The 17,562-nt window shown below is 43.8% G+C and overlaps 1 protein-coding gene across 2 annotated transcripts in view; it reads left to right on the plus strand.

The window, feature by feature from the left end:
• The window catches only part of RPS6KB1 (ribosomal protein S6 kinase B1), a 40,850-nt gene that overhangs the window by 15,406 nt on the left and 7,882 nt on the right, over positions 1–17,562 (plus strand). For both annotated transcript variants that reach the window (XM_083350858.1, XM_083350859.1), the window contains exons 5-11: positions 286–433; positions 2,415–2,472; positions 9,101–9,201; positions 10,466–10,556; positions 13,019–13,109; positions 15,350–15,457; positions 16,603–16,665. In XM_083350858.1, coding sequence (XP_083206984.1) covers positions 286–433; positions 2,415–2,472; positions 9,101–9,201; positions 10,466–10,556; positions 13,019–13,109; positions 15,350–15,457; positions 16,603–16,665 — 660 coding nt within the window. The remainder of the gene's footprint in view (positions 1–285; positions 434–2,414; positions 2,473–9,100; positions 9,202–10,465; positions 10,557–13,018; positions 13,110–15,349; positions 15,458–16,602; positions 16,666–17,562) is intronic.

The raw sequence follows: 17,562 nt of genomic DNA on the forward strand, positions 1-17,562 counted from the left end.
TTGTACTGTGTTTTTATCAGGCAGGAAAGATCAGGTCCACGTGTGAAGGTCCAGTTAAATTGTTAATTTATTTGTTGCTAAAAGCCTATGCACAAGAATCTTCTCAACTAACGGCTTAGAGTTAGACAGTCAGTGGAATTCAAGGGCGGGTGGACTTAGTCCGCTTGTGGCTACGTAGGGATTCTAGGCTGGTCCCTCTTTTAACTCCACCCTCAGATTCCACCAACTCCCTCTACGTATTTTTTTTTTAGAATACAGATATTACAATTGTTTTGTTTTGTCTAGGCGATGATTGTGAGGAACGCAAAAGACACCGCTCACACCAAAGCCGAGCGGAATATCTTGGAGGAGGTCAAGCATCCATTTATCGTCGACTTGATTTATGCCTTTCAGACCGGTGGAAAACTCTACCTCATCCTCGAGTATCTCAGTGGTAAGTCTGAGCTGAGAATCAAAATGTGGATTTTTTGAGCTCACCAACAGCGTGGGATCAGTTTCATTGCTCCCTCATGAAACTCTTCTATATTTTTAGAAATAGAAGCAGCCCTCCATTTACAGCCAGAATTCAGCCCGGAATTACAGTTGTTGAATTGTGCCGGTTGTCACCGTGCTCAGTTTTGTGACCTCTTTTCTGGTGGTCATTAAGCAAATCAGTTGTCAGCAATTGATGTTTTTGGCTGAAAATCAGAAGTAAACACAGATTTCTGGGGGGGGAAACATAAAATCGGGATGGTGCAAAACAGCTGTAAATATGGCCTGGTTGCTGAGCACCCAAAACGTAGTCCTATGACATTGGGAGGAACCTGATCGTCGGAAGTTCAAATCTGGGCCATGAGTAGCTCTGGGTAACTGGCATAACTGAATAGTTGCTAACCGACTGGTGGTAAGGCGAGGACTACCTCTATCTTTTGGAAATCTAATACGTGGCAGGGGAAGGAAAAGGGGATGATTCACTGTGGTCCAGAATTGTACTAATTTTTCCCCCAAATGTTTCTTTAAAAAAGCATATCTTTATATTAGTTTTTCCCCCCCAAACTGCTGTAGGAGAAAGAGTGGCAGAACCTGGGGGAGTAGTCAAAAGAAGGATCAGCCTAGAATCCCTACGTAGTCACCAGCAGACTAAGTCCAACCTTCCCCCCCCACACACACACCGAATGCTGTTGACCCTTATTTCCAAGCAGGTGCTAACCCTTGGTTGAGAAGAGTCCTATGCATCGGCATAATTAGCAGTACAGCAATCTAATTGGACCTTCAGGTGTGCACCTGGCATTTCGCACCTAACAACTTCCCCCCCTCTCAGAAATGGTCTCTTATCAGGAAGGTTGCATTTCTGGGAAAGCCACAATTACTGTCCGTAGCTGTCCAGTGGACTCAATGTCCATTCATGGCATGGCTCCAGGCTACTTGAGGGACTGTCTCATCCCACTGGGATTGATTGCCCGCCCCACCCATGCTGGCGAAGGAGGCGTTCCGCTGGCCCCGTTGGCCTCAGTATTCTGGCTGACGGGATCCAGGAGAAGGACCTACTCTGCCATTGCACCTACCCTTTGGAACATCTTGTCCTCCAGAGTGAGATTCAGCTCCAGCCATACTGACCTTCTGTAAAAGCCTAAAGACCTGGCTCTGCCAGTTAGCCATCTTTTAATTAGGCTGCAATATTTGGCTTTGTTTAGTGTCTTATTGAAACTCAAATGCTTTGGCCACCTAATGAGAAGAAGAAAGGACTCACTGGAGAAGAGCCTAATGCTGGGAAAGGTTGAGGGCAAGAGAAGAAGGGGACGACAGAGAACGAGGTGGCTGGATGGAGTCACTGAAGCAGTAGGCGTGAGCTTAAATAGATTCCAGAAGATGGTAGAGGACAGGAAGGCCTGGAGGAACGCTGTCCATGGGGTCGCGATGGGTCGGACACAACTTCGCAACTAACAGCAACAACAAGTGTCTTATTTATGTCTTTTTTGTTTTTGTACAGTTTTTATCTTTTAATGATTGTAAGCCAGAGTTACCCTGAAGTAAGAACAGCGGCCAATAAATTTGCAAGTAAATAAATAAATAAATAAATTATAAGGCAGTTTGTGAATCCAACCGGAGTGTGGTCAATTCTCTAAACCAGGGGTGTCAAAACTGCCGGCCCGTGGGCCGGATGCGTCATGATGAAACTGCGCCCACCCCGTTGCCGGCAATGCGGGGGGAAAAAAAGGTCGCGAGACATCACATCACATTGCGAGTTTGACACCCCTGTTCTAAACAAAAGGGGCAAGTTATCCAGAATGCCCCATGGACTTGAAAGTAGGGCAGCTGGCTTTCTGCCGTGCAGCCCTCCGCGCCCCTCTTCTCTTGTGGCATCAGTCTCAGGCTAACTTTCCTAGTGACGGAGTCGAAATTTTACTGTTGCTTTTCTCACGCTTTGATTTTAGGAGGAGAACTCTTCATGCAGTTGGAACGAGAGGGGATATTTATGGAAGACACCGCTTGGTAAGTGACCAAAAGCCTTTTCAGCTCCAGTAGGGTAGACTAAGGCAAGAGCCGAGTGAAGAACGTATGAAGCCAGTTGTTGGGGAAAGTTGGGGAGACATATCACAGCTTTCTGCTGAGCTGCATTTTCATTTTCCATACTTGAAAGAGAAGGTTGTTTGGGCCACAGCATTTGGGGAGTTGGAAACTGAATACGCCTGTGGGTGCCTGAAGGCTGATCTTATGATATGTCACAATATGAACGTAAATGTAAACACTGTGTGTTTCATTTAGACAGTCATATAAATACCACTAAATATAGCCATGAAGCCACAGCGGACCTAAAATAGCTCCTGTTGAAACAAACCTCTGTATGGAAGCTTGCTAAAGGCAGATGCTGACAGATTTTTTTTTAATAATATTTTGTTAATGTTCCAATTTTACATTTAAGTATTTAAAAAGCAACTTGGTGGCTGGGTTAATCAGTAGTTCGATAAAATCTTTAGTACAAATCTCAAGTTACAACATCAAATATTTCCTCTCTTTTTCCCTTAATATTTACTGTCTCGTATTGAAGCTAATAGAGTTCTTATTATCAACTCAGTAAAATCATCATTATTACATTTTATCAATGAATTTTTAGCTTATATGTATCTTAATTATTTTTACATTCAATTTTCATAAGCAATCCATACCCTGTTATTAATTTTTTCCCAATTTTTAATTTCCCATCAATATTCCAATTTAACCTTTGATAAGGGATGTGGTGGCTCAGTGGGTTATGACGCTGAGCTTGTCGATCAGAAGGTCGGCAGTTTGGCGGGTCGAATCCCGAGTGCCGTGTAACTGAGCGCCAGTTACTCGTCCCAGCTTCTGCCAACCTACCAGTTCGAAAGCACATAAAAATGCAATTAGAAAAATAGGGACCACTACAGTGGGAAGGTAACAGTGTTCCGTGCGCCTTTGGCGTCTAGTCATGCCGGCCACATAACCACAGAGACGTCCTCGGAGAAGCGCTGGCTCTTCGGCTTTGAAACGGAGATGAGCACCGGCCCCTAGAGTTGGAAACGACTAGCACACATGTGCGGGGTAACCTTTACCTTTACCCTTTGATATTTATAATTTTCAGGCTTTAGGTAACCAAAATTTCCCTTATCTCAATTCATAACAGAATCTAACATCCAAAATGCACATTTTATCTATTTGAATATAATCTTGTTCTATTTCCTAAAAGTTATCTATTTCCCACCATATTAAATCATCTACTTAATAATACAATGTCCCTTTAATAAATCAAAACCATTGTATATATTACCTGGGTTAATCAATAAATAAACATATTCATAATAATTATTATTTTCTTTTAGGTCTAATTTTTAAATATTAAGCAGATAAAATCCTTGTTTTCAACTAATTTCCAAATATTTTAAGTCTAATGACCAGAATTCCCCTTATCTCAACTTTTCCCTTTTCCCTCTAATTAATAATATAAAATCCCCTCTAATAAATCAAAACCCCAATATTCTTCAGCCTTATTCTGGCTTTCTTCCTTTGCCAACTAGGCTTCCATATCAGTGCTTTTAGATCGTCAAATAGATCTCCCTCTATTATTATATATGTTATTTGAAATAAAGGAGACCAATTGTCATTGTTTTCGAAGGACTAGCTAGTCCATGTATATTCATTAAGTTGTCTCCCTATTATTCGAATTCCGCATGATTGCCCTGATATGTTTATCTTCCATTCAGTCTGTTGTTCTTCTTTCTCAAATTTCTTCTGATTTATATAGAAAGTCTTTTCCATTTTCAGTGTTGTCACTTGCTTTTCTGGATTTTCCATTAACTGTATTTGTTGGTCAATTGAGTCCTCTGTCTTAATATTTGATTGTTCCACTTCTTCTGCTATCTTCTGCGTCGTTAATTTGGTTGTAGTCAATGTATGAATACACCCAATGTATGAAGCTGGCGACTTGATCTTTTATGTTAGGTCTTATTTTATCACAAGCTGAAAGAATGGTTTCGTGTATTGCTTTCAACATGGATAGGATCTTTTCCTGGTCTTCATCTCTCTCACATGTTTATAAATAGTCTTTATAGTAGAAATCGTTTGTCAAGCAAGATTTTATAGTCCCAAGGTATTTCATCATCGAGATAGGAAGGCAATTCCCCACATACAACTCTGAAAGTCAGTAAAGGTTTAAATTCACAGTTCCAGTAGGCCAGTTATGCTGCCCAGCTGTTCTCTTACAGCCAGTGCTTTTTTTGTAAAAGAAAAAGGTGCCGCAACTCACACATGTCATACAACCCGCCTTGCCTACACTACAAGGTTCCATCCAAAAAAGGTGCCGGAACTCCGTTCTGAGCGTTCTATGAGAAAAAAAAGCCCTGCTTACAGCTGAGTTTCTCACAGGTTGTGCCAAGGTCAAAAGAGTGTTATCTAAGGTCTGGGCTTCCAGCCAAGTCTCTGTTAGGAAACAGCAAGTTGTAATACCAAACTTCGCCACTTAAGGTTTTTTAAGTCCAAAATTTTGTATAATCCTTTTTCCAATTTTATTTCTTTTTTTTTTGTAGATTAAAAACAAAAGTCTCCAATAAAAATAGGAAAATATTTGGTCCCCAAGCTTCAGGAACATGTAAATCCAATTAGATTAAAGTTGTTCTTTTAATGCTTTACTATCCCTGGGTAGTCAGTCGCCACTGTTTTTAGACGGTGGGATAGAAATTCCATTCCCTCCCTCTCTCACAGGGGGAAAGATACTTCAGGCAGTTTTTACAGGAACAAGAAAATACTTAGGGTAAAGAGAAGATCAGATCTCACCCAGTTTCATCCGCATTGCTTTCAAAGTGCTCGGTGGTAAGTTTGACTTCGGCTGTCTGCAGCATAGTAATGGGCCATATTACTCTGGCTGGTCTTTCCTCCGCCGGTTTGGAGGGCTGCCCCAGATCGAGTGGAAGGGCTGCCGCCCTCCCACGATCAAGCGGGGATCCCCTCCTTGCTCGTCGCCCTGTAAGGGCAACTTTTGCCCCTTTCCAGGGTCTCCCAGCGGAGCAAAACTGAATGTGGAAGACGGAGCTCGCCTTCCAGCAGCCGCGATGGCTAGCCAGAAGTCCAGATGCTGACAGATTTTGACAAATATATAAAGGCTGCATATATTACCTAGACTTAAATGTGTCGTTGCCTACCAGCAGCTTTGTTCAGTTTTGTGCTAAAAACAAATCTTGGGGGGCTTAGCATTCCATCTGTCTGTTGATCTTGTGGTTTTATCATGGAAAATAAATTGGATGTGGCTGAACTGTCTGTCCCATGGTTTGATCCGTAATTAACATATTGGAATCATGTGTTTTAAAAAGAAAGTGTAATTTTGGGGCCGTGGGTCAGAAGCCACACAAGAATTTCTCTTGACTCCTTAGCACAAGAGTCTTTAAACTTGGCCCTTTTATGACTTGTGGACTTCAACTCCCAGAATTCCTCATCCAGGCATGCTGGCTGAGGAACCTTGGGAGTTGAAGTCCACAAGTCATAAAAGGGCCAGGTTTGAAGACCCCTGCCTTAGCAGAAGGAAATGCAGTTAAAGAGCACATGACTCCCATCTCAGTGTTACAATCCACAGTATCTACTGTGGATTGGTCTTCTTTATTGGCCAATCAAAATGGCTCCCATCCTCTGTCACATTAAGAGCTGAGCTGAAGGAAGAAAGAAGGTCTGGGCAACAGGTAGTCCTGCTTAGTGGCCATTCAAAGTTATGACAGGCCTGAAAAAAGGTACCGTATTTATCGGCGTATAACACGCACTTTTTCTTCCTGAAAATAGGGGGCAAATGATGTGTGCGTGTTATACGCCGATATAATGTTAATGACCCATAGTTATTTATTTGAAATTTAAGTTTTTTTCCTGAAATTTCCTTTTTAAAAATGAGGTGCGTGTTATACGCCGGTGCGTGTTATACGCCGATAAATACGGTACTTAAGATCTGGAGTTCTGACAGCCACTTCACCCACCCTATATAGTCACATGACCATATTTTGGATGCTCGGCAACGGACCAAATTTAAGGCTTTTTGCAGCATCCTGTAGACACGTGGGCCTAATTAATGCCATTTTTTGCCACAAATTGATGTTTAATTCCAGTTTCTAGTGGAAAAAAATGCCCACAGTGCACAAGGGGATTGCTTAGCATCCACACTTCATTTAAACGGCTGCCCAGAAAAAGGTTTGTAAGACTGGACAGGGTCACACGATGACCTGCTTAATGACCACAATCTATGACCATAATTGTGGTCTCTATTATAGTCACAAGTTGAGGACTACCTGTGTATTGATGCTGCTTTCTCTCCTTACCCTAAGGGGGAGGCAAAAGTTGTGCTTCTTTTGTGTGGCTTAATAAAAGAAGGACCATCTTAATGGAAGATGGAGGTCCATCTTTTTAGAAACATGGAGCACAAAGAATTGTTTTTCTCCCCACACCACACGGGAGGTTGACAAACAGTGTCATCACCCTTGTTTGAGAAGAAGGAAGCCTGGGTGCGGACAGAGGGTTTGTGCAGAGGAACTGAATTTCAGGTTTTGTGGAGACATCACACAAAGGGGCGGTGATGTCTGTAATTGGTCACCAGGGCAGCATTTAAAACAATACAAGTAGTCCTTGATTTACAAGCGTTGGTTTAGTAACCATTCAAAGTTACAACCAGACTGAAAAAAGTGAATTGCAATCATTTCTCGCGCTTTTACGACCATCACAGCATCCCCGCGGGGGGTGAGGTGTTACCCCCCGTTGATAGGGCTCGCAACTTGGGCGTCCTCCTGGATTCGTGGCTCAATTTTGAAGATCATATAGGAGCCGTGACCAGGGGGGCTTTTGCCCAGGTTCGCCTGGTGCGCCAGTTGCGACCCTACCTGGACCAAGATGCCCTACGCACAGTCACTCATGCGCTCGTGACCTCCCGTTTAGACTACTGCAACGCTCTCTACATGGGGCTGCCCTTGAGGACCACCCGGAGGCTTCAGCTGGTGCAGAATGCAGCCGCGCGAGTCGTGATGGGGGTCTCCCGATACTCCCATGTAACACCTCTACTCCGCAAGCTGCATTGGCTTCCGGTTGCCCTTCGGGTGAGATTCAAGGTGCTGGTGATGACCTCTAAAGCCCTAAATGGCTTGGGTCCGGGATATTTGAGGGAACACCTGCTGCCAGCATCAAGCTCCCTTCGTCCAGTGCGCTCCCACAGGGAGGGTCTTCTCAGGGTGCCGGCGGTTAAAGATTGCCGGCGGGTAACACCCAGGGGTAGGGCCTTCTCAGTGGGCACGCCTGCCCTTTGGAACCAGCTGCCTGTGGAGCTGAGGACTGCCCCCGACCTCCGTTCATTCCGCCGGGACCTGAAGACCTGGCTCTTCGAGCTCTCTGGCCCAGGCTGAGAATTTTTAAATTTTTAATTTTAACTGGGTTTTTATTTTTTTCTCAGGGTTTCATTTAATCTTTTTTAATTTGTTTTAACTTTTGTATTGATTTTCTTTTAAATACCCTGAGTCCTTCGGGAAAGGGCGGTATATAAATCTAAATAATAAATAAATAAATGTGATTAAAATTTGGGCACTTGGCAACCTGCATCTATTTAGGACAGTTTCCACATCCCAGGGTTCACTTATGACCTTTCCAGCCAATAAGCAGTCTCCATGGGAGAAGCTGGATTTGTCTGATGACTGCATAGTTCACGTAACTCTAGTGATTCACTTAACAGTCACAACAAAAATAGAATTGGGCATGACTCACAAAACCAGCTTGCTTAACAATGGAAATTTTGATCCCAATTGTGGTTGTAAGTTGAGGACTACTTGTAGCTTGAAATGGAATCAAAGAAGAGGGGGTTGACCTCTTCTCCAAAGCACCCGAAGGCCGGACAAGAAGCAACAGGTGGAAACTAACCAAAGAGACAAGCAACCTAGAACTAAAGAGAAATTTCCTAACAGTTAGAACAATTAACCAGTGGAACAACCTGCCTCCAGAAGCTGTGAATGCTCCAACACTGGAGGTTTTTAACAAGAGACTGGACAGTCGTTTGTCTGAAATAGTATAAGGTTTCCTGCTTGAGCAGGGGATTGGACTAGAACAGGGGTCCCCAACCTCCAGGCCGTGGACCAGTACCGGGCCGCAGCATGCCAGCAACAAGCAAAAGCCCTATCTGCGAGATGCAGGCAGCACACAAAACCACGCACCCTCTGGACCACAGAAAAAAAACACTCTCCATGGAACTGGCCCCTGGTTCCCAAAAGGTTGGGGACCTTTGGATTAGGAGACCTCCAAGGTCCCTTCCATTAGTTTTTATTCTGATTTATCTCAGTCGATTCACAGCTGAAATTACGGTTACCGTTTTTTCCTCTGAGGCTATTGTCTCCAGAGCAGAGATGGGGCAAAACCCAGCACTCTAGGAGCTGCAATAGCGAGCATAAAACTAAGCCAAAGAAATAACTATAAAACTTGGAAGCTGAGTCCTCTTGTCAAGTGCCACATCTGAAGTTTTGCAGTGATATTTTTTTTAAAAAATTATTCGTTAATCCAATTTATAGGATTGCTGATTGAGATTGACTTGATTAACACTTAAAAACTGCATAGCCACCCAAGGATTCTTTCCTAATCTTTTTTTTTTTTTACATTGTAGTTTCTACTTGGCTGAAATTTCGATGGCTTTGGGACACCTGCATCAGAAAGGAATCATCTACCGTGACTTAAAGCCAGAAAACATCATGCTGAATCACCAAGGTTAGAAAGACAATTATACCAAGTCTGTTTTTATCAACTTTTTCCAGAGTTATTGGAATCTGGTGGTGATTCGGTAGATTTCCCCACCTGATAGTCAACAGATCTGCCGTGATTGCAGTTTTTTAGCCTTTCCAGATGGCGTATAAGGCAGGGGTCTCCAACCTTGGCAAGTTGTGGACTTCAACTTTTAGAATTCCCCAGCCAGCCATGGTGGCTAGGGAATTGTGGGAATTGGAAGTCCACAAGTCTTAAAAGGTTGCCAAGGTTGAAGACCGCTGGTGTAAGGACAAATGTCCCACTATCTGTGTAGAGACTAGATCAGTGATGGTGAACTTTTTAGAGACAGTGCCCCAAAACTCTGTCCGCCCCTTCCACCGCCCCCCGTCTGTCCGCAGGGCCACCCACCACCTCCATGGCCTGCCATAGCAGATTGCCCAGGCAGCCCTGCTCAGCCAATCTCAATGTATACATGGTTGTACTTTGACAATAAAGGTTCATTCAACTTCATTTTCGATTGCCACAGTTGGGAGGGGGGAATGTGTGCTTTTAAGGTTGGACAAAACAATAAATTGTCCTGTGGGAACCAAGGTCATTGCTGCTGGGCTTTTGGCAGGTTGCTAGAAAGCTGGACCAAAGAAATTAATTGGGGAATGTGATTAGTGACATTTTTATTGGTGTGGGAAGTTCAACTTTGTAACTTTGTAACCTGTGGGAGGAAACTTCAGTCTTGGTTTCACTTTTAATCGTGCCGATACTTTGTCGCCAATAAATAGGTTCTTTAAGGAAACCTCTTGCCTTGGAGGTCTGTTTTTACTGGTCTCGTCTGTCGGAACCATATCAAAAGTGACTTACGACCATTTTTCGCACTTATGACCATTGCAGCATCCCCAATTGTCACATCATCAAAATTTGGGTTCTTGGCAACTGGCCTGTATTTTGTAACGGTTGTAGCATCCCGGAGTCCCTTTGCAAACTTCCCAGCTGGCTTCTGACAAGCACAATCAATGGGGGAGGGGGAGCCAGATTCACTTAACGACCCTGTGATTCACTTAACAACTGCAGTGATTCGCTTAACAGCTGTGGCAAAAAGGTCATAAAATGGGGCACGACTCACTTAACCCCACTGCCTTGCTTAGAAACGGAAACGTTGGGCTCAACATTTGGTTGTAAGTCGAGGTCTACCTGTGTGGTATTTTAATTTTATATTAGCTTTCTGTGGTTCTCTCCCCTCACTTCCTTTTTTATTTCCTCCCCCCCTCCCCAGGTCACGTTAAACTGACGGATTTTGGACTGTGTAAAGAATCCATTCATGATGGAACAGTCACACATACGTTCTGTGGAACAATAGAATACATGTGAGTCCAACTGACGACAGAAAAGTGTTAATAACGATGGTCAAAGAGAAGTATTTATTTTTCCCTCTTTAGATTAACCTGCCTAGTGGTCAGAGCAACCCATGAATGTTTCCAGTTTAAATTAGGAGAGGAGTCACAAACACACACACGCACACACGCACGCACGCACCAGGATTTCTTGAGAAGATGAAAAGATTTCTCTCCATTTACATGTGTTGGAGCTAAATTACTGTAACCTCGAATCAAAATGACCTCGCCAAATCTAAGGAGACCAGGCTGATGAAAGTGATTCTTTAGCAAGCAGGACTCTTGTCAATATAATCTAAATAATGTATTTTCTCTCAAAAAAAGACTCACCTTTTAAAACGTCCTGATGGGATCCTTTATATTTTTTCATTTAGCTACTGGATTTATATCAAGATCAAGGCAGCATACACCACACAGGTAGTCCTTGACTTACAACAGTCACGGAGCCTGCCCATTACTTGTCGCAGGTCACAATGGTCATTGAGTGAAGGGCCAAACCTAAGGACTCCCCCATTCCCAGTGAATCATTAAACAGGGGACTGGAGGCTAAAACATACAAGGAATGGCTGCTGGAATTCGGTATGTCTAGTTTAATGAAGAGAAGGACGAAGGGGGGACATGATAGCAGTGTTCCAGTATCTCAGGGGCTGCCCCAAAGAAGAGGGAGTCAAGCTATTCTCCAAAGCACCTGAAAGCAGGACAAGAAGCAACGGATGGAAACTAGTCAAGGAGAGAAGCAACCTAGAACTAAGGAGAAACTTCCTGACAGTTAGAACAATTAACCAGTGGAACAACCTGCCTTCAGAAGCTGTGAATGCTCCAACACTGGAAGTTTTTAAGAAGAGACTGGACAGCCATTTGTCTGAAATGGTATAGGGTTTTCTGCCTGGGCAGGAGGTTGGACTAGATGACCCTCCAAGGTGCCTCCCTTGGAGGCCTAGTGTAGGCTTGGGCTCAAATGCTCTGAGCCTCCCAGTCCTCTCCCACTCCCAAATTACTCCACTCCCTATCCCGGCTAGATGGGAGATAAGTGATGGGGTATCTAAGCACTCGTTCCTTTAATTTTCCTCCTCAACAACAATCCTATGAGGTAGAATGGACTCACAGTTAGTGTCACTTAGTGCCTTTCCACGTCAAAGGGTGGGCTTGAAATAGGACTTAGCATTATCTAATTACCGGAGTCACGCTGTTTAATGCTTTAAGAAGATGCTAGCTTTGATAAGATGTCTGAGCTGTAAGGATTGGAAGCATGTTTCTCCATTGGCCTCTTGAATTTTGGAAGACAAGTGTCACCCTGCACATACCACTGAGATTTCGTCAGCGTCGCAATAAGTGTCAAGGTTTTCATGTGCTATCAATTGAAAGAGATATAGTATATTTTGCTACAGGTGGTCCTCGGCTCACAACCGGCAGCTTAGCGATCAGAGTTACAACTTACCTGTAAAAAGGGAGTTACGATCCAGTTCAGTTTCTGAAGGAGGAAGCTATTCCACTGATTAATTCTTCTCCCTGTCAGGAAATTCCTCCTTATTTCCCGGTTGGATCTCCCTCTGGCAAGCTTCCACCCATTGCTTCTTGTCCTGCCCTCAGGTGCTTTGGACAATAAGTCAATCCCCTCTATGGAAGACAGTTGTCATGTCCTCCAATCCTTCTGTTTGATAAGACTAGCCCAGGGGTCTTCCAACTTGGCCCTTTTGTGACTTGTGGACTTCAACTCCCAGAATTCCTCAGCCAGAGCATCTTTGTTGCTCTTCTCTGCACTCTTTCTAGGAGCCTCAGCATCTTTTTTATATTGTGGTGACCAGAACTGGGCACATATCCCAAACGTGGCCTTGCTAGTGCAGTAAATCACCTCTCGTGATCTTGACGCCATCCCTCTGTCGATGCAGCCTAGGATTGCATTGTTGTTTGGGGGGCAGGTAAAGCACATGGCTGGCTCAAGTGAGGGTCCACCAGGACACCTAGATCCCTCTCACAGGCAGTACTGTTGAGCCAGGTGCTGCCTATCCTATACCTTTGCCTCTCTTTTTTAAAGTTCAGGAACTCTTGTCAGCTCAGCTTGATGTTTTACAACACAGGTGTCAAACTTGCCGTGACACGTGATGTGTCGCGACGTATCACGTCCTTTTTTTTTTGCATTGCCAGAGCTGGGGGGGGGGGCAAGGCCTCTGTGTGATGCAACCGGCCCACGGTCCGGCAGTGACCCCCCCTGTTTTACAAGAAGCTGTCACTAATGAATCTACGTATAGTGAATTGGCAAAGCTGGTCACCTGGAGCAATAGTTATTCACCGCAGGCGAGTGGCTGTTACGGAAACTCCCAGTGGCTGCAGGTGCTCTGCGCAGGATTTTTAACTCTGATCATTACCTGTTCTGATGCGGTGATCTGTCGTGCTGATCCTTGCTATTTGTATTTGATGTCTTTTTTTTTTTTTAGGGCCCCTGAAATTTTGATGAGGAGTGGGCACAACCGTGCGGTGGACTGGTGGAGTTTGGGGGCATTAATGTATGACATGCTGACTGGAGCAGTAGGTGCACACTTACAAGCTGCATGTTTTGTTTTAATTTGATTCGTTTTGGAACATGTTTCATGCCTTTAAAGAATTTGCCATGTGGTTTTACCTGCCCGTTGCTAAGCATGTGTGTTAGATTTTTCTGTTTTGGGGGTTGGGGATAATTTCTCTCATTTATATTCTGGTTTATTCAGAAAAAAATGATTGTGAACCTGCCCTGTAGGTTGTCCTTGACTTGCAACCACAGGGGAGCCTGGAATACTGATTTTTAAGTTGTTTTCTCATAAGTCAAGGCACCACATGACCGGATTCTATTTTAAGCCTTTTTATGATGGCAGTAAAGTGAGTCACTGCGAAATCACATGGTCTTTAAGAGAATCCATTCATCCAAACAGCAGGAGGTTGTTGGGTTTTTTTTTTCTTTTTGCCAGAAACTGGCAAAAAAAAAAAATCAGTCACAGACCCTCACATGCTGCAACCAGTCATAAATGCGAGCTGGTTCCCTGGCGCCTGAAATGCAATCATGTGACGGGGGGAGGGCCACAATTGTAACTTTGAGGACAGATTACCTGTAGCTATTTTTTAAAATCAAATCATAACTTCAAGTGGTTGTTAAATAACCGATTATAAGTCAAGGACTATCTGTATTTTACTCTGCTTCTTGGGAATGACATGCCAGTTCCATTTATATTGATTCATAGTACTTTTTGCCAGAAACTGGCAAACCTAGTACTTAACAGCTGGACGCAACAGGTTTGTTGGGAGGGAAATTCGCTTCCACCGGCTGGGCTGAATTTCTCACCCAAATCATACGAACTTTGGGTTGGCAGCAAGTTTGCGGTGCTTTTCCTGTTGGGTTTGCAGTCCAGGAATAGCACCGATTCCTTAATGCGCTTACCGCCGACGTTGTAGACAGGGTGTCCGGGCTGCGTGCCTATCAAAAAGTCAAGATAGCGGTTGTGACCGTGATCAAAATCTCTGCCGTGTCTCACCCATGTCCGTGGAGATTCCCAGTCATCCAAGTCATGGTTGTCTCCAAAGGTGCTTTCCCCAAAGGCAACCGGACTTTCTTCCTTTGTTTTTCCTTGAAGATGTTTCGCTTCTCATCCCAGAAGCTTCATCGGTTCTGGCAGGAGGATGGGGGAGATGGAAGGCTAAGTTCTGAAAGGACGGGCAGAATTAAGCCTTCCATCCCCAATCTGCCAGAACCGATGAAGCTTCTGGGATGAGAAGAGAAACTTTCTGAAGGAAAAATAAAGCCCAGTTGCCTTTTGAAAAAGCACCTATGAGACATTCGTTCCTGTTGACCCGGACTTAGGGGACAGTATCACTTGTGAATACGTGCAGATGGCCTCGTTATCTCTGGCCACTTGGAGAACCATGAATGCAAGGTCATAAAAGGACAGCAAAGGAAACACCCAATATCCTAACCCAACTGGGAACATAGGGCGTCTTGGGGGAACACCCAAAAGAAAACATTTTTAGCTACTTCTGCTTTCTTCCTCCTTATCTACAGTGTGTCAGCCTTAAAGGGCAAAGTCTTTTATGTGGGTGAGCTTTGCTGCGTGAATTGCTTCTGTAATCAAAGTATAAAAATGAGGCTTTTCTGATACTTGGGGCTTTTTCTCATTTTTAGAGAAGCCCGTCTTTGTTCAGCTGAATAAAAATGTAACGCTTGAAGGCAACTTCTGGTTTCCTGTATTTTTTTTATCAAGCAAAACCTCAGAACCTGCATAGCAATTTTGGCGAGCCAGCCAGGAGTCGAACCTAGAATCTTCTATTTTGACTTCTTAGACCAGGGCTTTTCAACCTGGCGCCTGCAGGTACAGGTACCACCTGTGATACATTGGCACCTGGCAGGCGCCTTGCTCGGCTGTGGCTTGTGGGGAGGCACTTTTTCAGTGCCATTGCAACTTCGAACAGTCACTAAGCAAACTGTTGTAAGTCGAGGACTACCTGCACTTCATCACTTTTTTCCTTTTTTTGGGTGGGGGGGTGGGGTCATCAAGTTTTTGACACCTTGCTAGGAGACTGGTGGTACTCGGATGTTGCCATATCCTAAAAGTGGTACAATAGGTGAAAAGGTTGAAAAGCCCTTTCTTAGACAGCCAGGATTGTAGATCAAACCCATTTTATAATGGAAATCAGTTTTTACAGGCCTGTTTAAAAGCCAGGAAGTACGAGCAGAATTTTGTGGACATTACATTATGTGGTGCACTTTTCTCACGGCCTCTCCTGCCTCTTCTCTTTTTCAGCCCCCTTTTACTGGGGAGAACCGAAAGAAAACAATTGACAAGATTCTCAAGTGTAAACTGAATTTGCCTCCCTACCTCACACAAGAAGCCAGAGATCTGCTTAAAAAGGTGAGACTCTTACAGTAGGAATCCCAGAGATTGGCTCAAGTATAAATTCATATAGCAGTTTTTCAAATCTGCAACGTTTCTGTAGCTCAGTGACAGGCAGTCCTCGACGGATGACCAGAATTAAGGACAAATTTTCTGTTTGTTAAGTAATATGGCCGTCAAATGAGTTGGTGCCCAAGCAACTAAATTTCATTTTTAATGTGTGCTGTTGTGCCCACAGGGGAAAAAATGACAATAAAGATTAATCTAATCTCTAATCTATTAGAATATGATTGGACAATGAAACACCGACAGTGGGAAGGGAGCAAGGGAGAAAATTGTTAACTGGGAAATTTTGGCACGCAAGCCTCAATTCTGGATTTGCTATATACTGCTGCTGCTGCTACTACTACTACTACTACTACTAATATAATAATAATAATAATAATAATAATAATAATAATAATAATAATAATAATAATAATAATAATAATAATAATAATATGATGATGATGATGATGGAGAAGATGGAAGGGACCTTGGAAGTCTTCTAGTCCAACCCCCTGCTCAAGCAAAAAACCCTATAACATTTCAGACAAATGGCTACACAATCTCTTCTTAAGAACCTCCAGTGTTGGAGCATTCACCGCTTCTGGAGGCAGGTGGTTCCACTGGTTAATTGTTCTAACTGTCAGGAAGTTTCTCCTTAGTTCTAGGTTGCTTCTCCCCTTGATTGGTTTCCATCCGTGGCTTCTTGTCCTGCCTTCAGGCGCTTTGGAGAGTAGCTTGACTCCCTCTTCTTTGGGGCAGCCCCTGAGATACTGGAAGAATGCTATCATGTCCCCCCCTCATCCTTCTCTTCATTAAACTAGACATACCCAATTCCAGCAACCGTTCCCTGTATGTTTTAGCCTCCAGATCATCTTTGTTACTCTTCTCTGTAGTCTTTCCAGAGCCTCAACATCTTTTTTACATCCTGGTGACCAAAACTGGATGCAGTACTGTAATCCAGTTGGCCTTTAGTAAAGTATACCTTTCACAGCACATGGCGTTGAGGGTCTTTTTTCACTTTAAAAGACCAAGTTGGGGCAGAGCTGGCAGCTATAAAATAACTTTTTCTAAAAGAAAAGTCCATTTGGTTTCAAACATCTGTTTCTCCTCTTCAGCTGCTAAAGAGAAATGCTGCCTCACGTCTAGGCGCTGGTCCTGGAGACGCTGGAGAAGTTCAGGTACGCAGTGTTGTGATTTTGTTGGAAAATGTACTCCCTTCTCCTCTGACCTGTAAAATAATTTTCAGAGAAGGATTGCTTCGTGAGCTAGAACGTCTTGGATCTGAGCAAGGAGCTTTGGGTTCACTTTTGGGGAGCTGTAAAGCCAGTCTGCTTTGCAACTCAAACTGATAATAACATTTTTTAAAAAAAAATTGGGAAGCCATGAAGCCATTTGATCTACTCTCTTGCCTTTTCTTGGACGAGGGGAAGGCTGGGGAGAGGGTAGAAAGGATGCCAGCTGGTCTGGTTACAAATGTCAAATGTGTTGGTGTACACTAGGGTGTCAACTAAAAACGTCATGGCATGTCACCTTTTGACAGTTGTGTCATAAGTTCAGCATCACTGTCCTATCACCTCTCTCCTAAATAAGCAATTTTGAAGCAACAATTTAGATCAGGGGTCTTGAAACGTGGCCCTTTGATGACTTGTGGACTTCAACTCCCAGAATTCCTCAGCTAGGCACGCGTGCCTGGCTGAGGAATTCTGGGAGTTGAAGTCCACAAGTCATCAAAGGGTCAAGTTTGAAGATCCCTGTCTTAGATCAATATCTCTCAACTTCGGCAACCCCTTTCAGATTGTGGACTTCAAAGTCCTAGAATTCCTCAGCCAGTATGCCTGGCTGGGGAATTCTGGGAGTTGAAGTCCACAAGTCATCAAAGGGCCACGTTTGAAGATCCCTGTCTTTGAACAATATCTCTCAACTTCGGCAACCCCTTTCAGATTGTGGACTTCAAAGTCCCAGAATTCCTCAGCCAGTATGCCTGGCTAGGGAATTCTGGGAGCTGAAGTCCACAAGTCATCAAAGGGCCAAATTTGAAGATCCCTGTCTTAGATCAATATCTCTCAACTTCGGCA

The sequence above is a fragment of the Vipera ursinii genome (assembly GCF_947247035.1).
Source record: "Vipera ursinii genome assembly, chromosome: 1".
NCBI classification, from domain to species: domain Eukaryota; kingdom Metazoa; phylum Chordata; class Lepidosauria; order Squamata; family Viperidae; genus Vipera; species Vipera ursinii.